This window comes from Panthera uncia (assembly GCF_023721935.1).
Source record: "Panthera uncia isolate 11264 chromosome C1 unlocalized genomic scaffold, Puncia_PCG_1.0 HiC_scaffold_3, whole genome shotgun sequence".
In the NCBI taxonomy this organism is placed as follows: domain Eukaryota; kingdom Metazoa; phylum Chordata; class Mammalia; order Carnivora; family Felidae; genus Panthera; species Panthera uncia.
Window position 1 is genome coordinate 100,808,364 of NW_026057584.1, and position 13,546 is coordinate 100,821,909.

At 43.1% G+C, this 13,546-nt stretch overlaps 1 protein-coding gene and 1 long non-coding RNA gene across 3 annotated transcripts in view; one reads left to right on the top strand and one right to left on the bottom strand.

Moving 5' to 3' along the window:
• Window positions 1-2,980, top strand: part of STEAP3 (STEAP3 metalloreductase) — a 46,788-nt gene extending 43,808 nt beyond the window's left edge. For both annotated transcript variants that reach the window (XM_049615736.1, XM_049615735.1), the window contains exon 5: window positions 150-2,980. In XM_049615736.1, coding sequence (XP_049471693.1) covers window positions 150-431 — 282 coding nt within the window. In that variant the 3' untranslated portion in view covers window positions 432-2,980. The remainder of the gene's footprint in view (window positions 1-149) is intronic.
• On the bottom strand, window positions 1,886-3,840 carry LOC125911684 (uncharacterized). The gene is made up of 2 exons (XR_007454410.1): window positions 3,114-3,840; window positions 1,886-2,327 (listed from the first exon to the last, which is right to left on the bottom strand). It is a non-coding gene; the product is annotated as an uncharacterized LOC125911684 (long non-coding RNA).
• Between the last annotated feature and the right edge of the window lie 9,706 nt (window positions 3,841-13,546).

The following is a 13,546-nucleotide window of genomic DNA, read 5'->3' on the forward strand; positions in this document are numbered from 1 at the left end:
CATGGGGCTGGGACTGGAACCCAGAGTCTTGACTACCAAAGCAACCCCTGCCTTCCTTCCCCTCTGCCAGGCAAGCCAGTGAGCCTTTGGTGGGATCGCTGTGTCTGTCGTCCCCCTGGCCCTAACTCCATGCTTCCTTTCTTCTGCAGTCCACCCTGGGCTTCATGGCCCTCGTGCTGAGCACCCTCCACACGCTCACCTACGGCTGGACCCGTGCCTTTGAAGACAGCCATTACAAGTTCTACCTGCCTCCCACCTTCACGCTCACGCTGCTGGTGCCCTGTGTCGTTATCCTGGCCAAAGCTCTGTTCCTGCTGCCCTGCTTCAGCCGCAGACTCTCCAGAATCCGGAGGGGCTGGGAGAAGGACGGTGCCGCCAAGTTTATGCTGCCGATGGACCACGCCCTGGCCCAGAAGACGAGCCACGTGTGAGGTGCCTGCCTCTGGCCCCAGAAACCAGACACAGGCAGGACAGTGCCCTGGGCCTGCCGGGGCTGCTTTTCTCAATCGAGCAGGATGGTGAAATGGTGCACACATTGGTGGTGTGAGGTCTGAATTCCTGGGACACCAGTGTAGGTGGCAACATTCAGAATGGCACACACACACGTGTGTGTGATATATATGTTCATGTATATTTCATATATATATATACACATATATATATATATAACAGGATTTGCATTTATACTTAAAGAGTTGAGCCCCTGAGATTTCAACTTGTAGATTTAAAAGCAAGGGCCAGATGTTAGAACAGCAGCTCACAGTGTTGTGATCTCTGCAGAAATAGACACACACTCTTTGCACAGAAAAGGCAGTAAGAGGCTCGTACCTTGGTGGATTCCATCCATTTGTGTCCCACTCCCTTTTTGCTGCTTTCCCAAGGCTTTTGTCGAGTTGGAGCCCAAAGGGGGCAGATAAGAGCTCTGCCTGGAGCCTCATGGGATCACAGGGTGGAAGGGTCGCCAGCGAGCAGAGGGTGGGCTCCTCCCTCATTCACCTTCAGCGGCAGCAGGAGGTCAGGCGGTTGCTAGGACCCTGGGGGGGTGAGCCTGGTGTCTGTGCCCTGGGAGCAAATTAAAGATGAGTCCTTTGCGGGGTCGGGGCTGAAGCTGTCCCCTCTAATCCTCCTTGAGCTGGGGAGATTTTTTTTTTTTTTTTTTTTCCTGAAAGTCAGAAGTCACCACAGCGGCTACACATTGATCCTCCTGCGGGAGTGTGAAGTCACCTCCGCGTAGGAGCCACTAATGAACCGTCTTGAGAACAAGGGTAATTTTTTTTCCCTCCTTTAAGTTGGTGATGACTGTTCTTCAAACCACTGTGCCTTCTCACCTTTCAGATCATTAGTTTGGATATCTCTTAGGAAGGCCCAGAGCAGGCCCTCTGGAAATCAGTTCGAGGGGGAGGGGGAAACATAGCAGACAGCCCTCAGCATCACAGCTGAGGCTTTTCTCAGACCCGCCCAGGGCACCGAAGGACTGTCCCCGCTGAACTGGTCCTGTGGAAAAACCTTGGGACCTCATCAGATGCCCTCTGCTGCTGCCAGGCAGAGAACCTACCAGAAAACTTCACTGGCTCCAAGTTCCACACTGCTCCAGGGAAAACAGGGAGCACGTGGGCAATGGTGACCCCAAGGATCACCAACCCCAGTCAGTTACACTCAGAATAGTTGGGAGGGTCTTTTCTACCAAAGCTGCAAACTCGTCAGTCTGCTGCCCCAAAGCACAAGAGGCTGGACCCCAACCAGGGCCGCAGGACACGTGTCCTCGAAGCCCATGCCAACCCTTGCTGGTTCCTACTGAAACTGCTGTGATTTCCCCTGTGGATAAATAGCTGTTCTTGGCTGAGCCCCCCCGACCCCAGAACCAGGATGATCTGTCCTCTCCACCAAAAAAAAAAAAAAAAAAAGGACTTGTAGCCACAGAGGGGACAGGGTCCCAACGGAAGACATGAGTGAGACAAACACTGACCTCTGCTCCAAATGGGGAGTGTGGGTCTTCTGGGCCACAGGTATCTTAGGAGCACGGTCGAGCCAGCAAAGGCTGGCGAGACAGCGAGAAGAGGATGCCCCTGCCTCCCCCAGAGAGGCTTCATGAGCTCATGTCTGCAGAACGCATTAGGGTCCTTTAGTGAAAAGGGGGTGGAAAAAAAAAAAAAAGCCAAGTGCAAGAGTATCTCATTAGGCCGGTGACTGATGGAGGGAAGGTGGCGCAGGCGAAGTTGTCTGCTTCCTGCAGATGTTTTCCTTCTGCTCCTGCAAGGCTGAGCTGCAGAAGTTTGCCTTCCACATGGGCCCCCATGAAGCGGCGCCGTGATCCTCGGAGATGCTCGCTGAAAAGGAGGCAGGCGAAGCACAGATTCCAGCATTTGCTTAACACAATGAGGGCCTTTCAGTGTCCTGCTGATTGGAAGCAAGGAGAACATGGGCGACTGGGATCCACCAGGATCTCCAACCCCAGGCAGTACTGGTGGCCTTCCTTCTCTGACCCTCCTCCCTGGGCCCAGGGAATTTCCTTATACCAAAGATGCTGACACACAGCAAAATCCAGCATGCTCCCTCCCCTTCCCCGTCCACCTCCTGCTGCAGGTGCTCCTAAGAGAAGAAAATGGTTCCAAGGTGGGGGTGGCAGGAGGGAACAGGTGCAGCAGGGGACCTGGCCACCCACCAACTGGACAGTCGACTCATGAAAGGCGGGGGGGGGGGGGCTGTGTGTTGGGCCTTGATCTGGTGTCTGCTGCTCTTCCCTACCTCACCAGGCAGCTGGCAACAGCACCCCCCATGAGAGTGGGTCATTCCCTTTCAGCCTGGTAAATTCTATGTGCCTCTGGGTACAAAAGTGCCTGAACCAATGTGCTCCAGAAGTCCTAAATGCCATGGTCTGAGGTTTAAAATCAATGCCATTGAAACAGTCTGTATTTTGTGTTTGAAACCTTGTAGGGCTTGTCTAAGAAGCAACAGAAATAAACCCCTAACCTTCTGTGAACTTCAGGCTTTCATTTCTGTCCCGCCGATCACCTGCCCACTCATTCGCTCATTGGCTCAGTGAGCCTTCTGACTGGCGCTTGCTCTGAGGCAATATGTAAGGTGAGTACAGAATGATCTGGGCTAGAGCTCACCTCTGAGGAAGGGTAGACATGAAGATCTTCAGCAACAGGCAAGGAAGGACATGGAGGAGATCCAGGTGACAACGTGGTGGCGGTGGCAGGATGCAGAGGAGGGGGGATGCGAAAGGGGCATCCGAAGCCCCTTCCTGGAAGGCTTCCTGGAGGGGGCGGCATCTGTGCTGCTGTCAGAAGGCTGCAGCCTTGAATGCAGGTGAGAGCTGCAGTGCTTCTCAAACTAGAATGTGCACAGGAGCGCATGTGGATCTTGTTCAAACGCAGCTCTGAGTCACGGATGTGGGATGAAGCCGAACCTGTGCATTTCTAATAAGCTCCCAGGTGCCCTGGATGGTGTTGATCCTCAGGGATCAGGGCTGAGATGGCTTCCTTTGTCCCCCTTGTGCTGCGTCTCTGCCCTGTTACCAACTTCTCCAGGACGTTGGTCCCCTGGCTGCCCTGGAGAGCTGTGCCCCTGCACACTGCAGATGTGGCTGCGACCCCTGTTCTCTGAAAGGCAGAAGGAGCAAACGCGCACCCCACCAGAGCCACAGGCTTGCGCTCTGTGTGTTCCGTGTGGGATGTCCCCTGGGTGGTCCCACAAGTCGGTCCTGGGTCCATCAAGAAAACAAGAACTCTTCAGAGAACAGCCACCTATCATACAGTCAACCTTTTCTACTGAAACAGAACTGGCTTACAGTATAGGGAAGAAAAAACCCATACGCACAAAGCAGTCTAGTGGCTAAAAACCATTTCCTGGGAACAATGACTGAAAGATGGCCTTGAGCCCCTGATAAGAGTTTTCCAAAGAAAGAACCATGGTCAGAAAACAACTTCACTACAATAGTTTTCAACAACAAAACAAATCACATGCTTAGAGTTTTGCTTTTCTGCTCTGTGTCCTTCCACACATCACGGTGAGAGAGTTAAGCTTTAAAAGTGATAGAATGTCCATTATTAAGTTCTTGTGTGGTTTCACACAAGAACTAAGGAACGACCAGAATAACTCACGTAAGTTTAAGAGAAGATCACTCAGCTACTTGATAAGCTGAATCTTTTCCGAAAGCAATGACGTGGGCCCTTGGAAGTACAGAAGCTTGCTTCTACTGGGTCACTGCCCTGGTGTCTTTACAAAGAGGAAGCTAGAACCATTAGAGCAGAAATTCTCAATCTTACCAGACCAGCACTAACTTGTTCTAATGAATACTTGAAAATCTATTTTTACTAACCTAAAATGAAATTCAGAAATAGAACCTACCTATGCATATATTTTTTAAATCAATATAATAAGTTCTTAATTAAAACGAAATAGAGGGGCACCTGGGTGCCTCAGTTGGTTAAGCGTCTGACTTCGGCTCACGTCATGATCTCACGGGTTGTGACTTCGAGCCCTGCGTCAGGCTCTGTGCTGATAGCTCAGAGTCTGGAGCTTGCTTCGGACTCTGTGTCTCCCTCTCTCTCTGCCCTCCCCAGCTTGCACTCTGTCTCTCTCTCTCAAAAATAAAAAACGTTAAAAAAATTAAAAAATACATTTATATAAAATGAAAATAATTTACACTAATATATACAATACTGATAATAGTAATTATGAGTAATAATCATACAGTAATTGGTTTCAGGAGACATACAATACTCAACATTGTTGACCTTTATAACTGACATTTTATTTTTTTAAGTTTATTTATTATGAGAGAGAGAATCCCAAGCAGACTCTGCAGTGTCAGTGCAGAACCCGACATGGGGCCTGAACTCACAAACCAGGAGATCATGACCCAAGCCGAAATCAAGAGTCCAATGCTCAACTGACTGAGCCAACCAAGTGTCCCTTTGACATTTTAAAGTAAGGGCTAAAGAGGGGCACCTGGCTGGCTCAGTTGCTTAAGTGTCCACTCTTGATATCAGCTCAGGTCGTGATCTTGGGGTCATGGGATCGAGCCCCATGTTGGGGTCTCCCTGACAGCATGGAGCCTGCTTGGGATGCCCTCTCTCCTCCCTCTGGCCCTTCCCTGCTTGCATCTCTCAAAATAAATAAAAGAAATAAGGGATAAAGGAAGTGTAAGTGTGTGTATGTGTGTGTGTGTGTGTGCATGCACACGCGTGCACTGAGTGTCTGAAACAGTATTGAATGCTGTGGAGAAGCAACGTGCAGAGCAGTAAGTGTCCACTGAATTTGAAAATAGGGAAACTTTACGGTGAGAATGTCGATGCGGTGTTGGAGGACTGGGGAGGAATGGAGACGCTAAGGAAATGGAGACTAGTTCTGGACAACTCATCCAAGAGTTGGTTATAAAGTGGGAGAGAGAGAGGATTGGTAACTGGGGAGAAATAGAAGGACAGAAAGAGAGCTCGTTTTTTTTTTTTTTTTCCATGGTTTTAATCTGAACGTGTTTTGGGTGTTCCTGGAAAAGAACAAGATAAACCGGAGTGGCTGAAGACAAGAGAGACAGAGACAGAATGGGAATCCCAAGTCCTAGAGGATATGGAAAGAGCACAGGTGGCTTCAGTGAGAAGGAGGAGTGGCCTGTCTTTTAAAACTAGGTTACAAATAATTGTTGGATAAAGTGAAAAAGGAGCTGTCCAGGGAAGCTTAATAGGGGGTTAACCAAATGAAACGACTGGTTTATAACATTTTTTTGTCTAAGGTGAAAGATACTAATTTTGTTTCCTGGAAAGTGTGCCAAGTGGAGGTTTTGCCCAGTTAAATTCTGTTTTGCCCAGTTAAATTCTGTTAAATTCACTTTCTGTAGTAACTCCAGGTCCTTTATCTGAGTTCAGGTTGACCTCTGATAGTTATGCAAAATTCTTTGGCTTCATGTTTGTGTCCTCTGTCGAGAAATGGGCAGTCACAAATGGAACCTTTGATACACTTCACAACCAAAAGCCTCAATGTCAATCCTCCCGTAAAGTGAATTATCAACCCCTTGTTTATTGAGTGTTGATTTCATTTACCAGACCAGAAGCCTAGCTTATTTCTATAATCTCTATCATAGGCAGAGCTTACTTTTAAAGGTCTAATCTAGGGGCACCTGGGTGGCTCAGTTGGTTGCGGCTCGGGTCATGATCTCGTAGTCTGTGAGTTCGAGCCCCGCGTCGGGCTCTGTGCTGACAGCTCGGAGCCTGGAGCCTACTTCAGATTCTGTGTCTCCTACCTCTCCCCTGCTCACGCTCTGTGTCTGTCTCTCAATAATAAATAAACGCTAAAAAAAATTTTTGTTAAATGAAAATAAAAACAGTTAAAACTGTTCCCTTACTAGAGAATTCATTAATGCTTTCACTTCGTGAGGAGTCTTCCTGCTACACAGCAACTAGTTCCTGAATAAAAGACATACTTTTTAAAAAATTTTTTTAATGTTTATTTATTTTTGACAGAGAGAGAGAGAGAGAGAGCATGAGTGGGGGAGGGGCAGAGAGAGGGAGACACAGAATCCGAAGCAGGCTCCAGGCTCCAAGCTGTCAGCACAGAGCCCAACGCGGGGCTTGAACTCACAGACTGCGAGATCATGACCTGAACCGAAGTCGGACGCTCAACCGACTGAGCCACCCAGGCGCCCCAAAAGACATACTTTTAAATGTACTGCTAAACTCTCAGGAGGTAAGAGAAACCACCATGGCAGAAAATAAATGAGAGCATGCATGCACATACAAATAAGACAATGCTGTCCTTGGCTCCTGGCAAAAGCAAATTTAAGTCCTTTCTGGAGAAGAGCAACCTCAGTTCAGACCAACCAATGAAAGCTCCATATCAAAGATCAACAAACCACAGGTGAGAATCAGCAGAGACACAACTCCCAAGGACTTCAAAGAATAGAACTATCAAATAGAGAATAATGATAAACTAAAGGATTAAAAAATAGAATCACAAAAATAAGAAATAAGGCACAATGAAAGGACTTGATAGGATGAAAAACGAAAATTCAGGAATGAAAGATTGTTGGAAACAAACCTAATTTGATGGATTTAACTGCAGGTTGAAGAAAATTAGTGAATTCTAAATTGGAGCTGTAGAAATTACCCAGAATGAAAAAAAAAAAAAAAAAAAGACAGATAAAAAATACAAAAGAGAGGTTAAAAGGTTAAAATGAAAAAGTCTAACATACAAATAAATGGAGCCCCAGGATGAAAGAATGGTAGAGAGGCAAATTTTATTTTATTTTATTTTATTTTATTTTTTTTAATTTTTTTTTCTTCAACGTTTTTTATTTATTTTTGGGACAGAGAGAGACAGAGCATGAACAGGGGAGGGGCAGAGAGAGAGGGAGACACAGAATCGGAAACAGGCTCCAGGCTCCGAGCCATCAGCCCAGAGCCTGACGCGGGGCTCGAACTCACGGACCGCGAGATCATGACCTGGCTGAAGTCGGATGCTTAACCGACTGCGCCACCCAGGCGCCCCGAGAGGCAAATTTTAAAGAGATAAGGGCTGAGGATTTTCCAAAAGCAATGAAAGACTGAAATCTAAAAAAAGCAGAAAGTGTAATGCATGCCATCGAGCAGGAAAACAAATTTGGAAAATGAAACCACACCCAGACACACTAAGAAGCTCAAAAAGCAGCTGGAGAAAAGTGACAGATTATTTGCAGTTATGAAATTATAACAAACTTAACCAATGGAAATCAGAAAATAGTGATCTAATATCTTGAAAGTGCAGAGAAGAAATAACTGTCAACTTAGAGCAAAACTAATCTTTAAGAAAGAAGGCAAAATAAGGACATTTCAGATATAGAAAAATTAGAGAGTTTACCAATAGTTCTGATCTCAAGAACTACTAAAAAAGTACACTTCAGACAGAAGGAAAACGATCCCAAACGGGGAACAAAAAAAAACAAGGAATGATAAGCAAAGAAATAGTGACCATACAGGTACATCTAAACAAGCCATGTCTATATGAAATAATAATCATGTCCACTTACATGGGTGCTTTTTTAAAAGGCACACTAAAAGACTAGACAACAATGACATGTAAGGTGACTGAGTAAATGATTGAGTTAAAATGTTCTGAGACTCTTGTATCTGTTTGAGAGTGGGAGAAATTACGGACTAATTCAGATTTTGTTAACTAAGCTTGGAAAAATGCCAAAGGTAACCACTAAAAACCTTAAAATATAACATCCAAATCCTAAGGGGAGGAAAAAATGAAATAAAACAAAAATTTCAATTCTTAAAAAAGCAAGAAAAGAAAAATAGCATAGAAAAAGCAGCAGATATCAAAAACAAAAAGCAGATGTTAGAAACAAATCCACCTATACCAATAATCACAATAAATACAAATGCATTAAACTCTTGAGTTAAAAGATAGAGACTGCCAGATTGGATTTTTCAATATATGCTTATATAGTTATATGCTATCTATAAGTGGCATACCTAAAAACTAAAGATAAAGCTATAGTAAAAAATGTGTTAGGCAAAAACAAACCAAATGAAAGTTGAGGTGGCTAGATTATTATACAAAGTACACTTTATGTCAAAGAACATTATTAGGGATAGAGATAGTCACGGTATAATGATAAAGATTTAAATATTTTAGAATTGTATGTATTTAATAATGCAGCTTCAAAATACATAAAGAAAAAAAGGGAGGAAATATAGGGAAATTTATCATTACTGGGAGATTGCAACAAACAAAAAGTTGTCTGTGTGTGGGTTTAATTTTTTTTTTAATCTCTCAGCAAAATAAGAATAGAAGGGAATTTCCTTAATCTGACAAAGGTAATCTATTAAAACTTTACAGCAAATATTATTCTTAATGGTGAAATGTTAGCAGCAGTTCACTTACAATCAAGAACAAAAATGCTCACAATCACCACTCCTACTTAAGATTGTAAAGATTGTACCAGAGGAAGGGCCGACTGGGTGGCTCAGTTGGTTGAGCGTCCGACTTCAGCTCAGGTCATGATCTCATGGTTCGTGGGCTCAAGTCCCATGTTGGGCTCTGTGCTGACAGCTCAGAGCCTGGAGCCTGCTTAGGATTCTGTGTCTCCCTCTCTCTCTCCCCCTCCCCCACTTGTGCTCTGTCTCTCAAAAATAAATAAAACATTAAAAAAAAAAAAAAAAAGGATTGTGCCAGAGGTACTAGCCAATGCGAAAGAAGAAAATAGTACATGAAACAAATGGTGTATATAGAACAAGAGAAAAAGACACAAAACTCATTATTTACAAGTAATAATAATTTCCTATACTGGAAACCCGAAAGAATCTACAAATCTTTATAGGTAATAAGAGTGTTTAGCTATTCTTCTTTTTTTTTTTTTTTTTTTTTTTTTTTTGAGAGAGAAAGAGCAAGTGGGGGGGCAGGGGCAGAGGGAGAGGGAGAATGTTAAGCAGGTTCCATGCCCAGCTTGGAGCTGACTGGGAGCAGGGAGAGGGTGGGGGAGGGCGCCCATGGTGAGATGATTTGAGCTGAAATCAAGAGTCAGATGCTTAACCGACTGAGCCACTCAGGTGCCCTGAGAGTTTAGCTATTCTTTTTATTTAAAGATTTTTTTTTTAATATTTTTTTTACTGATTTTGAGAGAGATGGAGGGAAGGGCAGAGAGAGGGAGAGAGAGAATCCCAAGCAGGCTCCATGCTGTCAACACAGAGCCTGACACAAGGCTCGACCCCACAAACCTCGAGATCACGACCCAAGTTGAAATCAAGAGTCAGACACAACCAACTGAGCCACCCAGGTACCCTGAGCTATTCTTAAATACGTTTGAATAACTAAAGGAAATCATGTCTAAATAACTATGGGGAAGCATGAGAATGATCCCTCACCAAACAGTATCAACAAAGAGACAGGAACTGACCATGTTGGACCTTGAATCCTGGACTTTCCAGGGTCCAGAACTGTGAGGAAATTAATTTGTTGTTTATGCCACGAGTCTATGGTATTTGTTATGGAAGCCTGAGGGAGGCCAGAAGGCAGAAAGATAACATATTTAAACTGCTGAAAGACAAAGAGAGTCAACCAAGAATTCTAAATCCAGCAAAACTATACTTGCCATATGAGGGACAAGTAGATTCACTTCAACATGACAGTGTGAGGAGCTCCACTGACCACTCCCTAATGAAACTGGTGAAAATTAGTTTTTAAACCAAGCATTTAAGGCATCTGGAAATGGTATTTAGCAAATCACAAATGACAAAACATAGAAGAAAATCTACCCCCCAAAATTGGTAAGAAAGGCAAGAGTGTGTGGTGTCCGAACCAAGACCTCTCCCTCTCTCCCTCTTCCAGCTCGGTAAGGTGAAGAATCCAGAATGCTGCAGCCAAGAACCTCAGACCACCAGCTGAAGCAGGTAAAGAGCTCTCTTCCCAGGAGAAGCAGAACTTCAGGGCTTCCCATTGTATCCCCAGCTTCCTATTGCTGAGGCTAATTCCAAGCAAGTACTGTTGAGAGGTGCAGCCTCCTTTCTTCTGCTCAGCCCCCACTCGTAGAACAGAGGCCCCTACCTTGGGTGTGGCATGCTGAGAATACTGGGCCCCCAATTACCCTTGTTCCAGCTCATGAGGTAGTGGCTCCATGCCAGGAGAGGCAAACCAAAGGGACTTCAGGCTGCTGCCACCACCCTACAGTCATCACTCAGCTCCTAGAGCTGGACTCAGAAGCTTGCCATTGTTCCCACCCATAGCTCTAGAGCCCTGGCTCAGCGATTTGTCTAAGCCAGAGAAGCAGGCTATAAAATGGGAGAGCTCCTAATCTTTTCCCAAAGGAACTGACTTCATTTTCAACAGAGCATGGAGAAGTTCAAACCCAAGGGCGCTGTCAAGAACACTGGAGGTTTTGAAAAAAGGCAACGGGGAGATTTCATGGATTTTTAAGAAAATACAGCCTAGCTGTCAGCTGGCTAGTTTACAAGAGAACCATGGAGAGAGATGGCGGGAAGGAACCCTCCTGGGGTCAGAACAAATATCAAACACAGAGCTTAGAAGCTACTCCTTCTAAGGAGCCACACTTTGATTGGATTAGTCTGTAGAACAATTTGTGCCCCAGGGCATTACTGGAAACAATAGAGCAATCATCTAGCAGTTAGTGGAGTTTAACAGCTAGACTGTGGTCTGTGAAAGAAGGAGAACCCTACCAACACCACTGTCATCCCAAGGGAACTGTGGGTATTTCCAAGTTGGAAATACACTGTACAGCAGGGAGGAAATAGATGTCATTAAAATAATCCACTCACTAAAAAACAAACAAGCAAATAAAAATAAAATAAAAATAAAAAGCCCTGGGTGTGTGTGTGTGTGTGTGTGTGTGTGTGGCGGGGAAGGGGAGGAGTTATACACTACATTATCTAAAATGTCTAAGTTTCCAACAGAAAATTAGGAGGCATGCAAGAAACAGGAAAATATAACCCATACATTGTGAAAAAATAATTATAAGGCAACAAAAACTGCCTGTGAAAATGACCAGATACCAGATTTCACAGAAAAAAACTTCCAAATACCCATTAGAAATATGTTCAAATATGAAAGAGAAATGAACATATTCACAGGTAAACAAAAACATTAGAAATATGTTCAAATATGAAAGAGAAATGAACATATTCACAGGTAAACAAAAACTAATATTATTAGTATATATATAATTAATATAATTAAATATAATATAATATAATATAATATAATATAATATAGAGATAATTCATCACTAGCATATCTGCTATTACAAGACATACGAAAGGGAGTCCTTCAGGTCAAATTAATAGGACACTAGGTAATAACTCAAATCCACATGAAGAAATAAAGAACACTGGTAAAGGTAACTACAGAGATAAATACACAAATACACCTTTTTTATTTGTAACTCTTTCTCCCATCTTGTCACCGAGACCCCAAGACCTGGCCTGCGTACCTGCTTGTACCCACTGACCTTTGACCCACATTTTTCCTCAAGCTCTTCTTTCTAGCTTATCTCTGAATTCAGGCAAAAGACCCTACAGGTGTAACATCCCAGTGAGGGAAACCAAAACTATCCCTCAAGCAATAATGACTGATTTGCTGCAAATAAAGTTTCCTTTTGTTCAACAACTCACCCGGTGTAGTTTCTGTGATTCACCAAGGAGTGAATACATATTAGTTTGTTTGCAATCTGAAAGACAACACAAAGCAATAATTACATATCTGTGTTGATGGGCACACGGTGTATAATGATGTAATTTGTAAAACAGCACAAAGGAGGGAGGACAGAATAAACAGGAGCAACGTTACTGAAATGAAGTTACTATTGAAACCAAGTTGGTTACAAGTTGGTTATTAGCCCAAACTAAATGGTTATCAGGCAATATATCAATTATAAGTCCCAACACAACCAATAAGAAAATAAGTTAAAATATATAGCAAAAGAAATGACAAGGGAATTGAAATTGCACACGAGAAAATGTCTATTTAACACAACAGAAAGAAAGAATGGAGAAACCAAGGAATAAAAAAGAAGACAGAAAACAAATAGCAAGATGGCAGTCATTAATCCTACCTTATCAGTAATTACATTAAATGTAAAAAGATTTAAAATTCCAATTAAAAGGCAGAGATTGGCAGAACAAATTTGGTTTTATATGACCCAACTATCTGTTGTCTGCAGAGGCACACAGTAGACTCAAAGTCACAAATAGGTGGAAGTAAAAGGATGGAAAAAGATACACTGGGCAAACAGTACAAAAAAACAGAACTACATCATGAAAGACTATACAATAAAAGACTACTAGACTTTAAGACAATATTTGTTACTGGAGACAACACTTCATAGTAATAAGTGTCAACCTATCAAGAATTTATAACAGTTATAAGCATATATGCACCTAACAATAAAAATGCATGAAGTAAAAACTGTCAGAATTGAAGAGAGAAACAGACCACTCAACAATAATAGTTGGAGACTTCAAGAGCCCATTTTCAGTGACGGGTAGAAAATCTTGATAAAAGATCAATAAAGAAATCAAAGAATTGAACAATATTATAAACCAACAAAACTTAACACACATCTATAGAACACTCCATCCAACAACAGCAGAATATACGTTCTCAAGTACACATGGAACATTTTCCAGGACAGACTATGCAGTAGGTTATAAAACCAGTCTCAATACATTTTAAAAGACTGAAATACAAAGTATGTTCTCCAACCACAGTGGAATAAAACTGGAAAACAACAGAAAAACACTTTGGGAATTCACAAATATGTGGAAATTAAGCAACATACCAGCTGGGCAAAGAACAAATAACAAGTAGAAATTAGAAAATAATTTGAGATGAATGAAAACAAAACCACAATATACCAAAGCTTATAGGATACAGCTAAAGCAGTGCTTAGAGAAAAATTATAGGTATAAATACTTATATTTAAAAAGAAGAAATAGGGGTATCTGGGTGGCTCTGCCGGTTAAGTGTCCGATTCTTGATTTTGGTTCAGGTCATGATCACACAGTAATGAGATCAAGCCCCACATTGGGCTCTACACTGCCAACAGCACGAA